General features: G+C 38.9%; 1 protein-coding gene across 6 annotated transcripts in view; it reads left to right on the top strand.

The window, feature by feature from the left end:
• LOC130100294 (NACHT, LRR and PYD domains-containing protein 12-like) overlaps positions 1 to 15,398 on the top strand; it is a 51,883-nt gene that overhangs the window by 13,303 nt on the left and 23,182 nt on the right. For 2 of the 6 annotated variants that reach the window (XM_056265719.1, XM_056265687.1), the window contains exons 3-8: positions 3,199 to 3,372; positions 4,940 to 5,110; positions 10,903 to 11,076; positions 13,686 to 13,859; positions 14,238 to 14,411; positions 14,818 to 14,991. In XM_056265719.1, coding sequence (XP_056121694.1) covers positions 3,199 to 3,372; positions 4,940 to 5,110; positions 10,903 to 11,076; positions 13,686 to 13,859; positions 14,238 to 14,411; positions 14,818 to 14,991 — 1,041 coding nt within the window. Of the gene's footprint in view, positions 1 to 3,198; positions 3,373 to 4,939; positions 5,111 to 10,902; positions 11,083 to 13,685; positions 13,860 to 14,237; positions 14,412 to 14,817; positions 14,992 to 15,226; position 15,398 lie in introns of all 6 variants that reach the window. The other 4 variants (XM_056265705.1, XM_056265713.1, XM_056265697.1 and 1 more) reach the window with 4 other exon arrangements.

The raw sequence follows: 15,398 nt of genomic DNA, 5'->3' as shown, positions 1-15,398 counted from the left end.
TCACTCTATATAGCACAAACGGGGCTACCATAATCTGTGAGCAACATGTATGTACATGTTTGTATTTTTGAGAGAATATTATTTATGCATGGTTATTGAAAAACTTAAAAATAAAAGTTTCTGAAATAAGGCCACAAAACACATATTGATTATTTCTTCACAAGACTTTTGAAAATTGTATCACATAGTCTAGAATATTTGCTCCAAAACTATGTGAGAATCATCCTGACTACTCATTCAGATAAGTCAATAAAGTCTTTTATAATGTGTATGACGTGTTTTGTTTGAGAAAGCTTTATGCAAGGAGGCGTGATCTCTCATTAATATGTAAGGCATTTCACACCTGAGAAAGACAAAGACCCTCCCATAATAGCCCTATTAGGTGCTATCAGGCCCCATTACGAGGAGCCTTGCACAAAGAATGAGGAGATTTTTAAAAGAATGGCTTTTAGATTGTTTGGATTTATTTACAACACAACATAATCCAAAGATACACAACAAAGGACAAAAAAGCACATTAGTAAACACACTGATCTAAATACAGAGGCTTGCACAGTCACACAGCATGGTCCCATTCCTGAAACATAGTACATACCTGTCATGTCCAAGGTGTTTGATTTTTCATTACAGTCTCCTGTGAATGTTGAAGTCAGCAGGACTGATATCAAGAGAAACTATATGGCTGCACGACTTTGGGCATGCATTGTAGATTTTTCTGGTTAAAATAGCTTTTTAATTATAGGCTATACACACACACACTGCTTGGAATTAGAAGTGAACACACCCATGCTAAAGTTGACTAAAAAGAGGAATAAAAAATCGTAATGCCTTAATTAAAAAATGAGGAAAACTCTAACCTTTAGGGACGTGAATAATGTCCCTGAATTCTTTGTGAATGAATAATGTATCGCAAATGATTAAATGTTCTTCTTTAAAATACAGGGTGCATACGTCTGGACACTTCTATCCTCAGAAACTCCTAACAAAAGCTGATGTCTCTATTTTGAAGCTTATTTGAAGCTTATTTGATGCTTATTTGATTTGAAAAACTTTATCCAAAACTAGTCAACGAAATTTTGTCTTTTATTTCGTCTGTAACAGTGCGTATCTGTGAGTTCATTCATTTACACACACACACACATAGAGAAACATGATTCACATTTAAACAGTATGCTATTTGTCCGTTTACAGACACTAACGTTATTCTATATCGCGATTAGAACAAAGCACAAGCATAAAACACTTACACTTCTCAGCTGAATCTGTTGCTCCTCATCTAAGTGAAAATAAACCAGCACTTGTGTATTAAATGTCCCAGGATTATTCCTCATAGCCGCGCAAGACGAATCTTAATCTGACCAAAAAATATAGTGCGTTTACAGCATTTGCCTAGGGGCGTTTATCTATTTTGCAAATGGCCTCAACACATTATCTTATGAATAGCGCGCTCTGCGAGTGGGTGTGAACAAATTAACGATAATGAGCTGAGACAGGAGAAACTGTACTTCTCTTTAGTTTCAGACAGATTACATTGCAGGAGAATATTTGTTTTAAATGTGAATTGTTTTATTTAAAAGTAGAAATTTAAAGCGTTCTTTAGACGTATGTTTCATGTTTGTGTGATAAGTATTAGCGGAGTTTCCGTTCATTTTCCAGACATGTTTCAGAAAGATTTTTGCGGAGACAGAGTGAGCTGAAAGCGCACCCTGTTTATTTTATTTATTTTAAAAAATCCACAATGTTTTGATGTTAATGTGAGTGTACACAAAAAAAGAAGACCCTCTATAGTTTATAATCATGTATTGATTTTATTTATATGACCAAAAATGACGGAGTATTTGTTGTCTATGTTGCTGCTATGTGAAAAAAAAACAGCAAAACGCGCGGGCGCGTTCTTGGTCCCCAGAGGGTTAATGCAAATTCCCATTGTGAACTCATGTTTACATTTGAAAAGAGGCCTTGGTCTGAGTATTTAGGGAGATGCTGAAGAAGGCTTGTGGTGATTTGTAACTCAAATTAGCCTGTGATGCAGCGTGTATGCGGGCACTCCATATCATGTATTTTATAATGTCAGGTTCACATCTTCTCTCTTTATTCCAGAGCATTTGATGTTTTGTATTGATTATCTTTGAACTGATTATGTAATTGGCATGATACATTTACCTGACATAATTAATTGGTACATTTGATTTTATTCCGACTGACTCTGAAATTGTTTTCCCAAGTAGATTAAACGGATTTGTATGTTACCGCAAGTTTTGCATCAGATTAGTGACGACTAATATTTTGTCGCTAATTCAACTGTAAATGTTTTGCAAAGACAAGAAGTGAATTTCTATTTAGGGCAGCAAACGGGCTGATTGACCAACCTAAATCTGGGAGTGTCTTACCTCTGTTTTAATTTAATGTTACTTTATATCAGTGTACGTGGCGTGTGACACCACCGCATGGCCAATCCAAAGCTATTACAAGACAAGTAAACGTGGTTGACTTATATCTGTAGTAGTGGCCATTCCTCTACTGAAGTAAATGTTACATTAATTTTAAGTGTATGTAATCACAGGGGCTATACCAAAGTATCAGTGATTGTGTAAGCGTGAATGTGACCGAAATCAGGTATATAGCAATTACCCCTGTTAAGTGACCGAAGCTGGCGAGATTGTGATCGTGAGACCCACGTTAAACAAGGCGTGAGGACCTCTGAGCGACATAGCTTCCTAATATGAATGGGTAAAATATAAGTAATGAATTAAATAGAACAATCAAATGTATTGCTAAACTATTATATAATTGACCAATAACCAATTGGCAATCTAACTTAAGTTCAAGGTTGTGATAAAATGGAGTCAGATATAAAATAGAGTCAGATAAAAGCTTAAATGGACTTAAATTACTTTGCCACGTGGAAAGACAGTAACACGCAGAGACCTTCACCCGTTCTGGCGGAAACCCCCATTTGGACCGATAAACGGGCTTACACAGTTTTAGATAATAGTAACCTCGAAAGTGATGTTGATGTCTTGCATACACAGTTTAAAGATTTCTGTGCCTTTCGTTTGCCTCCATATTTAGTTGTCAGTTTTTGAAACTAACTTTAAATGCATTTGTACAAAGAACAAAATAAAATTCAAGTTTAAGGATTTATATTGTTTGGGGTTTAACTGATTAATCAGTTGAATGCTTTCATTCCTGTTCTAGACTCTCTAACTGCAGTGTAACAGAAGAAGGTTATAAAGCTCTGGCTTCAGCTCTGAGATCAAACCCTTCACACCTGATAGAGCTGAATCTCACAGGAAATGATCCTGGACAATCAGGAGTGAAGCAGCTCAATGATTTACTGCAGGATCCAGACTGTCAACTGAAGACACTGAGGTGAGACAGGATCAAATATTTAACTAAACTAGTTAATTAGGCTAAATATTCATAACTAATATATTATTTCAGCTATACAATTAGCTTGACAATTTGTTGCATCAAATTGATCAAGATCAGATCATATGCTGCAGGTTCTGTCATGATGATGATAAACGTCAACACAGTTTAGTTGTGATACGAGCTACAGGTCAAATAGACATTATGGGTCAGTATATGTGCTGCTATTCTGGAGAATACCTTGATAATTGAAATGCACAATTTTATTTTTGTGCACACTTCTCATCAAAATTCTAGATAACAGGGTTGCCAACTTTGGGACTTTGGCTGGAGTGAGACTGTGAAATTTCAGTGTGCGCATGGAGAAATTATTTGGTAACCCTAACCCTAATTTTAAAAATGTCAGTCCTTGTTTACTTACTATAAACCCTGATTTATGCAACAACCAAAAAAATAGAAAGGAAACGTTTTTTCAAAATGTGCAATTAATTTATTGATTGCACTATAAAAAAAATAAAGATAGAGGTGATTAAATAACAAATAACAAACATGTAAAACAACAACATCTAAGCAATAAGAAATCTCAAAACAAAAGGGACACATAATAGTTACTCCACCTCCCCAGAAAACCACAACACAGAAGTTTCACAAATTAGGCCTGTTATATGCCACAGTGGCAGTTTGGCCTGCTTCACTGCCTCTGCAAGAGCTCTGTATCTGAAGCAGGGTTCGATCCGTTCATGAACAATCCGTTCATTGCGTCTGTCACGTGCCAAATGAACGAAAGACTCGGAAGGTAAAGTAATTATTTATGTTCCCTGTAAATTATTTTTGACTGCATTATAATGATTTCTTAATTCAGAATATGATAAAGACTGCGTAGGTGGATGTGTTCGGGGATTTTGGCTGTTAAAAGTAAGTCTAACATTTAAAGCCCTTTAAATGAACGAAATAACTCGAAAAAAAATTCGTTCATTTTAATGAAAGAGATCGAACAAGCAAGTCAGTAAAATGATCCGAACTTCCCATCACAGTGTGCCATCAAGTGACAGTCTGTGGTGTCAGTCTTGTTTAGGCCAATAACTGAAAAGGTTCGCTCAGCATCCGCATTTGGGTGTGGCAGGCTCAATACAATCTGGACAACCTTTGATAATTTGGGGAATTTTAAAATGCCACTTGCCCGATTTGCCAAAACGTAATTTGTACCATGAGCCTATTTTTATTGAGCAATTAGTTAGCCCACATAACGCACGTCATACAACGTTTGCAACTGACAAGGCACACCATTTTATTATCTGCTTACCTTGATTGTCATCCAAACTTTTAAACGTGCATCAGTGGTCTCCGACTCCGAACCTATGCTCTGAACTCTCTCTGAACTTTTCACACGCAACTGACGTATCAGGTGCAAGGTTTTCAGCGAATCATTTATATTTTATTTTTTTATTATTTATTTATATTTATTTGTGTATTTACATTTTCAAAGAAAAATATAAAAATGTATCGTATTAATCTTTTATGTAATGCAATAGACATTTATTTGAGAACTGAATTGACTGTTCTGCAGGTTTTTGAGTCCTGCTGCCGAGGAAGCCTGTCAGTATGTGACTAGAGTTGTGGGTGAAAACCCGTTACTCCAAAGAAAGCTGAATCTGAGTGGACATAAACTAGGAGACACACGAGTGAATCAGATCGCTGCTCTACTGCAGGATAAACACTGTCAACTCAACACACTGACGTGAGTATTGTTCATTATTTATAATATTACTTTACTTTTAGTTGCAATGTTAGCTGTGTCATGATGTGGTGTGGTTGAAGAAGACTCAAAGTCCAAAGGCTCCAATATAAACGCTTTACTTAAAGTTTCTCACAGGTACAGACAGGCAGGATAAACTCACATCAAAATACAACTAACAACCGACAAAGACAGACTGCACAGAAGGAACTAAATACAGATACAAACGAACACTAACGAGGTGAAGACAGGTGACACAGATGATGATGACGATGAACAGGTGGGTGATTGAGGGAGTGAGTTCAGGTGTGGAGACAAGGAGGATTCTGGGAAGTGTAGTGATGACTAAGACAGACAGGTGCAGACGAAGACTGTGACAAGCTGATGATAATATTTCCTCACTTGTTTGAGTCAGAGCAGTTTTATTCCTTATGCCGAGTTCAGACTGCACAATTTTCAAAATAATCGGGTCACTGTTGTTTTCACATTGCATGACTATCTGGGGTAACATTCAGTTGCTGCTGTGTTCACACTGCACGATGGATCGGCGACTGGAGGTTTCACACTGCATGACTTTACAAAAGAAAGAATCGCCGACAACTTCTGCCTGGTCCGCAAACTACGTTTCACAACCAAACAAACGTGAGAAGTGATAGGAAATAACGGAAGATCACGCGTGCGTGAGACCGGAGTTCTCGCGCGACACTGAATTTGTTATTAAAAATGATAGCCTACTAGAAGATTGCAATCCGAAAATGAAAAAATAAAATAATAATAAACAGTTTATGCAGGAAATGTATAATTAATTTTATTATAAATAAATAATTTTGCAAATGACGTCCTGCTGTTGCTGCTGGTCACGCAAATGTTTGTGCTTTGTTTCTGTTTGATATAATTGTAGATATAGGCCTATTCTATTAAAATACTGATATTCTGGTCTATAACTCCTCCCCGAACAGCCTGCTGTCCTGTATCTTGCTCTCTCGTTGGCTGTCGGTCATCGCCGATGTAGTTTTCAGTCAGAACACATTCACACAGCAGGATTGTGAATCGCCGACAGGTCCAGATATTTAGCATGCCAAATATCTCACGGGCGTCGGCGACTCGTCGGCGATTCTCTCAGACCGCGTCTTTGCTCATTCACACTGCGTGATTGTCACTCGCGTGAACGAGCACCGATTTGCCTGTGATTTCGGGCATTTGTCTGCGATTTCTCAAAACCTGTCGGCGAGCCAAAATCGGGGCTAAAATCGTGCAGTCTGAACTCGGCATTAGCGTCACACAGACAATTTAAAGTAATACAATTAAACAGCAAATTAAAACACACACAATTAAAACTTGATATCAAGCTTTAAATAGTTGGTTAAGACAGACAGTTGGATCATGGGTCAATAATTATATCATTTACTGTAGAGGCAGAACAATGTTTTTTGTGACATCAGAATCAGAAATGTTCATAACTGTTCATAAATTCAATGTTTGTATTTCCCAAAATGTGAAATGTCTCATTTTGGTGCAGCATATAGCCTACTGTAAGTTTTCCGAATCTTTTTGTTTTGAATTAGTGGTTCGGAGCGTGTATCAAACTGCCAAAGTCACATGATTTCAGGAAACGAGGCTTAGTTACGTCATAACTGTTTAAACGTTTGGAAATGTCAATGGTTCACCGCTAGGGGAAGATGATCTCTGTGAACCCATGAATCATGCAGATTTACTGAGATTTGGGGGTTGACATGCTCCCACGGAATTTTTTTTTTTTTTTAAATAACCCCTGAAATGAGGACTTCTGGTGAATATTGTATGCTATCATACATTATAGTATATTATAATACAACTTATTAGGCCTATATATATTTATAGAATAGCAAAGTAGGCCTAATCAATATACAAGACTGAACCACATACCGTATTTTCCGCACTATAAGGCGCACTTAAAAGCCTTTAATTTTCTCAAAAAACGACAGTGCGCCTTATAATGCGGAGCGCCTTATATATGGATGGTGAACACACGTTGACTAAGACGGGGAGACAGCGCCGGCCGACTTACGCCACTATCTGCCAATGGATCGTGGATGCCTGGGCTGATATATCAGTCTCAACTGTGATCCGAGCTTTCACGAAGGCAGGAATAATCTCTTTATTCAGCCAGCTCACATACCCGTATTTACTTCCTGTTTTCGGCCGAAGTCCACAGTAGTTGATTGTCGAGTTCGCGCGCTGCGCGCGATCAAACCTCCTCCGTGTTCAACATCTGATTCGGATGAACTATCCATTTGAGCTGATATTCTCAGAACACCACACAGCACCGTCATCGGCTGACAGTCTGAGTCTCCACTGTTGCTTAGTTACCAATGATCGCGCGCGCGCACTCGACAATCGCCTACTGTGGACTCCGACTGAAAACAGGAAGAAAATACGGGTATGTGAGCTGGCTGAATAAACATCATTTTTATTCATATCTTTCACATTTACTGGAGTCAGATTCACCGTGTTCACTCACATGGCTGTGCACTTGTAATGACACATTAAGGTTGTTAAGAGGCTAAAAGCAGGTTTAAAACTTGCCCCGTTTAAGTCAACAGGGTGCACATTTTAAAAAGAGGATAACACGGGGTAGGCAACACCGGTTTTTGTCGTTGTTATCTGTACTGACAGCACTCCAAATTTACAAAAAAAATGAGCTCAATGTTAAAATTGACCGGAGTTTTCCTATAACGTTTGAACAACGTTACCATGGGAGTGAACGGAGTTGTCAGAAAGCTTAATAAAGTTTGACTTTATCTGACTGTTTTGTTGACATTTGTTGACATCTAGTGGATGCATAACGCAAACCCAGTCAAACGTTTGACTGCAGTATCTTATGCGCCTTATAATCCGGTGCGCCCTATATATGAAAAATTTTCTAAAATAGGTCATTCATTGAAGGTGCGCCTTATAATCCGGTGCGCCGTATAGTGCGGAAAATACGGTAGATATATAAAGGCTATCATGATCATTTTGCCAACAATGAACTATGGATTTGTTTAGTTTATAATACGTTTTATTTTCAACTTAAACAAATACAACATATTACATTCAAAACTCATTGGCTTAGACTGCATTTGAAGAAAAATAAACGCAACAGTTTTCTGTAGCCTTGTGCGAACTTATTCAATAGAATTAGACTTCTAGAATGTTCTTTCCAGTGCAAAAAATAATATTTTGAATTTTGTAGTTTTCCTTATCACAGCCTACAAATGTCTTCGGAAACTCCTTTTCCTCGATTTACTGAAGCCTTATGTAAAACCCAAAAAGCATTTGCAGGTGCACAGCTAGAACATTGAGTGTCTGGCTCGCTCATAGGCTGCGCTGCGGCAACTGCACATCCAATGGCGCGGGCGCCTCTGACGGGCGACCATTGAGCCAACTCTACGTCATTACACGTCAGAGCCCGCCAAGCGGGCGTGGCCTCAGATAGTCCCCGAATTCATTCATAGTCTGTCTGACATATATATTAGAAGCTATGCGTCTGTCATGGATTTGCAGTGAATTGATTCTCAAAAATACGGAACAAAGTGCGTTCCGTATCAGTTGAATACGGAACAAGACTTTTATGTGTCAAATACGGGACGATTCCGTATTATACGGAACGGTTGGCAACCCTTGTTTATATGCAGTTTTTTTATGAAGGTAATATGATGCCATAAAGAATCGCATGCGCAGGGTAAGATTTGTGAAATTGTACATTAGATTGCATGCATAAATTAAATTTGCATGCACAAGAGAAGATTTGTAAAAGTGTAAATCGCCTTTTAAGTGTAAGAAAAAAATATTTGCAGCCTTAACTGTTATTCGTAAGTGTAATTCATGTACTTTGAAGCTGTAGCTTCATGCTAACGCAAAATAAATAGGATCTGTATTCTTCTGACTTTCATTTTTCCGCGCCTACACTTTTGGCACGGTTTTTGTGCACAAATGCGGCCAAAAGCACTGCAAGCCTGTGAACAGCAATTTGCAACCGAAGACAACAGAGGTAGGAACTTCAAAACAGATGAATTGCGTAAAATCAAACTTTGTGTAAAAAAATAAACTATTGCAAATGTCTGGATGACTTGTTGTGTGCATGGGGCAAAAAAATTCCCGAAATAACGCGATTTGTACAGTTGCGTCTTTCTTTTACCTGAGCTTCCAGTTTTGGCACGATTCTCTCACTCACTGAGTTTTGCAAGCGCGAAGAGGAGGGCGGGTCCACCTTCATCATGCAGCCAATCAAATGAGCTTCTCGCTGACACTCATTATATTAATATAATGATATATATTATATATAATTAATACAATTATATAATAATTTTAATATTTTAAAAATATAACCCTATATAACACACTCACAAGAATTAGGGAGAATTGCGGAAGAATGTTTAAAAGATATAATGATATTTTCATTACATTTATGAGCACTATGGTCTCTGAGTCTGAACAAACGACACGCGTCAGTTTAACAGAAATAATAAAGATAGTTACTTTTTTGACAATTGTTCTTTTAATTGTCGTCTACATCATTGTGTTCTGTGTATCAGAATAATCCATTGTATCATCGCATTCACGATCAGATGTACGGCTTGTTTTAAACTTTTTCTTCTAAAGTGTTTGAAAACTCAGATGCGAAGACCAGGAGAATTGGATGTATCTTTTAAGCAGGGTTCTTTATTGCTGTTGCATCGCTGTAGTATTCTCAAGTCTGCTTCATCCAAAAATCTTACCCAAGTCTGACTAAGGAATATATATTGTAGTTGATATACATTTCAAGGGGGAGGGATTTACATAAAGGTGGAGACACTCTGAAACAAAGCATGTAAATTAAGTACAGGATTTAACTCTTACTGGAAATTCCCCAGCCTTGATCTCATCAGCATAACAGTGTGATTCGAATGCATAGAAACCAATCTAATCAGCCAGACCATTCAACGACAAAAGGTGATAGTCTCAGTGCTCTGATCAATTTGACTTACAATAGAGAGATCAGGACAGACAGGAACAGGCAGGTTTGTGACATCTTAGTTACAAAATTCACACTTCCTCAGTTTATATACTATAGTATTGGAAGCTAAATTAAACATTTTAATAAATTTGTAACACTACAGCCTACACTACAGCCTGTATCAGTGTCTTTATTTGCACATATATTTTATTTGAAGAATAGCAGTGCTGGTTTATGTTTAGAGCACTAGAGGATATGAAATATGTCCATAAAAACTTGAAAAGTGCTTGCTCTGGTCCGTATATTAACTATATGATCTGCGTTGCGAGCGTTGTTAAACTCATCGCGGCAGAAACCGCTCTCATGCTCCGCATGTTGTTTAATTCTCCGCTGTAATGCGATGATGTCATGCGTAATACAGTGCAGTGATTGGATTGAACTCTCTCTTTCTCATGAATAAATGCAGAGTTGCTCAGAACTGGCTGACGTACATAATCGTTCTACCTCACATTCAGCCAATCACATGCTCCGAAAGCACACTTTTACCTCACATTCAGCCAATCACACGCTCCGAAAGCATGCTTCTACCTCACATATATATACATACAAACAAGAATCAAAAGTTTAAACTAAAACACTTTATACTCAGTATCTCACAATGAGTCTAAATTCACATTATATTTCTGCAAACATTTTCACTTTAGTATTTTGTTATCTGCTGAAATAAAGATGATGATCTCTCTTCCTCTGTCTGTTTTATTTGCTGATGAAGATGATGTGACTTTACAGAATAAAGAGTCTCTTATTTTCTTCATTCTCTCTCTCTCTGCTAATGTAGGTTAAGCTGCTGTTATATGACAGATGAAGGTTGTTCTGATGTGACTTCAGCTCTGAAATCAAACCCGTCACACCTGAGAGAGCTGGACCTGAGCGGGAATAATCTAGGAGACTCTGGAGTGAAAAACCTCAGTGATCTACTGATGAACCCACAATTCAAGCTGGAGAAACTACAGTTAGTGTCATTATACTGTACAGCAATTACAGTGTGACTGAAGTTTATTTATTTGAAGACAGCAGGGCTTATGTTTCATTGTTTATAGCAGTGCACTTTCTGGGTTTCCCTATTGCTTACATTTTTATGTGTTTTTTTATCTAAAAAGCAGATTGATAGTTCATAGTGACAGTTCAATCTGCTCAATAGCAGATTGAACTGCTTTAACTTGGTTCACTTGGGCATGCTGTAAGGAATTTGGGAGTAATGTAAAAGGGACCACGGCCTCTAGATCCTGCATGCCGGGAGGGTGTTGACGGGACAGAGCATCTGCATTTCCATTACTTCTCCTTGATCGATATTTATTTTCAAAATCGAAGGAGGTCAGCTGTGCTGCCCAACGATGCTCGGTAGCACCAAGCTTCGCCAAGGACAAGTGGCTAAGGGGGTTGTTGTCTGTGAAGACAACACATTCGTGGCCCAGCAGGTACTCCCTAAACTTCTCGGTCATAGCCCACTTGAGCGCCAAAAACTCCAGCTTCATAGAGCTGTAGTTTTGCATGTTGCGCTCAGTGGGCCTCCAACATCCAATTTTGTAGGAGGGAAATGCTTTGAGTAAGCTGGTTTAGTTGCTCTTGCTGCAGCTTCAACATTTCTCTAATCTCACTCAGATCAGACGCTTGGGTGGAAGTACTCAAACCCAGAGGACCACACTGGACTCCAAACTGCATGCCCAAGGCAGAGGGGACAGAATGACTTCAGCCCCTAGCACCCCCAGGCAACCCCTCGTGCTCCCACCGAATGGCTTCGCCCCTAACCTCGAGTAGAGCCGCAGTAGGCTTCCGGTGCACCAACTGTTTTAACTCAACAAACTGGTCAAGCAACAATACTTCGGAATTTGGCATGCCACTGGGGGCACTCTGTTTTACGGATGCCATAAGACTCATCAGGGCAAGGGAAAACTCTTGCAGTGTCTCTCCTTCCTGCTGCCGTCTAGAATAGAACGCTTCCTGAAGGGCTACGCAGGACTCATAACAGCCATACAACTCCTGTAATGCTGCTATAATTTTGGTTGGGTCACCTCGCTCTGTACTGGGCCGATACTTTATTTCGTCGCACGCTTCCCCTTCCAAATGGTCAAACAGGAAAAAGGCCTGATTGGAAACAGACAGGTGACGTGCCCTCATGCAGGCCTGCACCTCGTCAAGCATTTTATATGCACCTCGTCATCAATTATAAATGATAATAACAACTTAAATTACAATAAATGAAAAACAACTTCAATCTCAGGCAGGTCTAGGCAGCAAAGGTGACTTAATAGCTGCCTAGAGTCTAACAAAAATGACCAGAAATTAACAATAGATCATAAAGTTTCAACAGAAATGAAAGTCTTTTTATCAAAACTTAACCAAAAGAAATATAAATTAACAAATCAATAAACCAAAAATAAACAAACAACTTCAATCTCAGACAGATCTAGGCAGCAAAGATGGCTTAATAGCTGCCTAGAGCCTAACAAAAATAACCAAAATTAACAACAGATCATAAAGTTTCTACAGAAATGAAAGTCTTTTTTATCAAAACTCAAACAAAAGAAATATAAATTAACCAAAAAAAATCACTTAATCACAGTTTAACAAATCAACCCATAAACATAGACCCCACTCTCCACACACATATTAATAAGCACGGGCGAGCCACAGAAAGGCAAAGCTATCGTCCGTGTCACAATTACTCAAATACAGCCCTGCCAGACATACAGTTGGACAATGGATCCTGGCGCTGAAAGGCGCGTAGAGGCGTTCAAAGCCTGGGGTGAGCTCATGTAGCTACAACCCGTTGAACAGTCTATGGTTGAAACATCAGTTGAGACAAAACAGCAGCGTGGCGGGGAGGGGAAGGGCTAGTGCAGATACCAGCGCAAGCGAAGCAGTTTACAACCCTGACGTAAGTTACACAAACAAACCAAATTCAGTAACGATTTATGATTAAACAAAATATACCTGTGATGTCAACTAGTATACATACATACCCATCAGGGAGCTTCACACCAATACACCAATAGTGCCAATAGTACAGCCACATGAAGCCCACAATAAAACGGCCGATTACTTAAACACTCAGTCAAGAAAATATCCAAAGAGGAAAAAGATTTGCTCAACCTACCAGCAGCAAAACTCAACCCGGTTCCATTACAGGAAGGATCGGGTTTGTGACAGGGAGACACTGCAAAAGACACTGCACGCTGTAATACCCATCCTAACACAAACAAGCCCTATAGATAAACAAATTAGCCACACTGTATTACCTGTCGAATTACCGTAACTGCACCGCGGACGCGAAAGGATCCAGAGTGGAAATGTGTCTCCGGCAACAAAGAGTAAGGAGTGTCGAGAGGGCCCACCACCCTGCCTATATAGCATGCAGTTACGTCCTGATTGGTCCAGAGATAGAGAGAGTGATTGAAACCATTGCGACCAATCAACCTGCTACAATAAGAAACAGTGTCTTCCAGCGCACATAACTAGTGTGACTGGATTTTAAAAGACTATTGGAAACTAAATGCTACTGTAGCTCTTCAATAAGATGATCATCATAGATGTGAACTATTGTTATTTCTCTGTATTCAGTCTGAATAGATGCAGTATTACAGAGAAACAGAGTCTCATCCTGACTTCAGCTCTGAAATTAAACCCGTCACACCTGAGAGAGCTGAGCCTGAGCAGGAATAATCTTGGAAACACAGGAGTGAAGCACTTATGTGACGTACTGAAGGATTCACACTGTAAACTGGAGAGATTGAGGTCAGTCACATTCACATACAAGAATCAAAATGCTTAAAATCACTTCAACTGTTTAAACTAAAACGCATTAACATTATTGTGGTGAGCAGGATGAGGCCGAGGGCCGTGAGAGAGCGGCACGAGGCCGGTGGCGTGATTGATAATGAGCGACACCTGCGCAACGCACCGGTCTCGTATCTCTCACGTCCCTCTGCCTCGTCCTGCTCGCCACAATTATATTTGTACAAACATTTTCATCTTAGTATTTTGAGATCTAGTGAAATAAAGATGAAGATCTCTCTTCCTCTGTCTGTTTTATTTGCTGATGAAGATGATATGACTTTACAGAATAAAGAGTCTCTTATTTTCTTCATTCTCTCTCTCTCTCTGCTAATGTAGGTTAAGCTGCTGTGATATGACAGATGAAGGTTGTTCTGATGTGACTTCAGCTCTGAAATCAAACCCGTCACACCTGAGAGAGCTGAACCTGATCAGGAATAAACTAGGAGACTCTGGAGTGAAAAACCTCAGTGATCTACTGATGAACCCACAATTCAAGCTGGAGAAACTACAGTTAGTATCATTATACTGTACAGCAATTACAGTGTGACTGAAGATTATTTATTTGAAGACAGCAGGGCTTATGTTTCATTGGTTATAGCAGTGCACTTTCTGGGTTTTCCCTATTGCTCACATTTTTATGTTTTTTATCTAGTTAGTAGTTTGTAATTGTTTAATTTCCAACATATGATACAATGTACTGATTGTGTACACACATAAATCTACCTTTTCAACAGAGAATAAAGAAGAGAGACGTCAAATAAATAGTTACAAATGAAAGAGAAGAAACAGTATCTTCCAGGACACAGAACTAGTGTGACTGGGTTTTAAAACAGACTATTGGAAACTAAATGCTGCTGTAGCTCTTCAATAAGATGATCATCATAGATGTGAACTATTGTTATTTCTCTGTCTTCAGTGTGTGTGGATGCAGTATTACAGAGAAACAGAGTCTTATCCTGACTTCAGCTCTGAAATCAAACCCGTCACACCTGAGAGAGCTGGACCTGAGCAGGAATAAACTAGAAAACTCTGGAGTGAAAAACCTCAGTGATCTACTGATGAACCCACAATTCAAGCTGGAGAAACTACAGTTAGTGTCATTATACTGTACAGCAATTACAGTGTGACTGAAGTTTATTTATTTGAAGACAGCAGGGCTTATGTTTTATTGTTTATAGCATGCACTTTCTGGGTTTTTTAAACTAAAACACTTTATTCTCAATATCTCACACTGAGTCTGAGTTCACATTATATTTGTGTAAAATCCTTCACATTCATGATTTGTTTGTAAAATAATCTCTCTTCCTCTGTTTGTGTCTTTCTAGTCTATATGGCAGTATTTCAGAGAAACAGAGTCTCATCCTGACTTCAGCTCTGATATCAAACCCGTCACACATGAGAGAGCTGGACCTGAGCGGGAATGAACTAGGAAACACAGGAGTGAAGCACTTATGTGACGTACTGAAGGATTCACACTGTAAACTGGAGAGATTGAGG

Source organism: Rhinichthys klamathensis, unplaced genomic scaffold, assembly GCF_029890125.1.
Source record: "Rhinichthys klamathensis goyatoka isolate OS25496 unplaced genomic scaffold, OSU_Roscu_1.1 h1tg000011l_1, whole genome shotgun sequence".
Classification (NCBI taxonomy): Eukaryota; Metazoa; Chordata; class Actinopteri; order Cypriniformes; family Leuciscidae; genus Rhinichthys; species Rhinichthys klamathensis.
The sequence above is the reverse complement of the archived record's forward strand: the minus strand, read 5'-3'. Positions and strand labels throughout refer to the sequence as shown.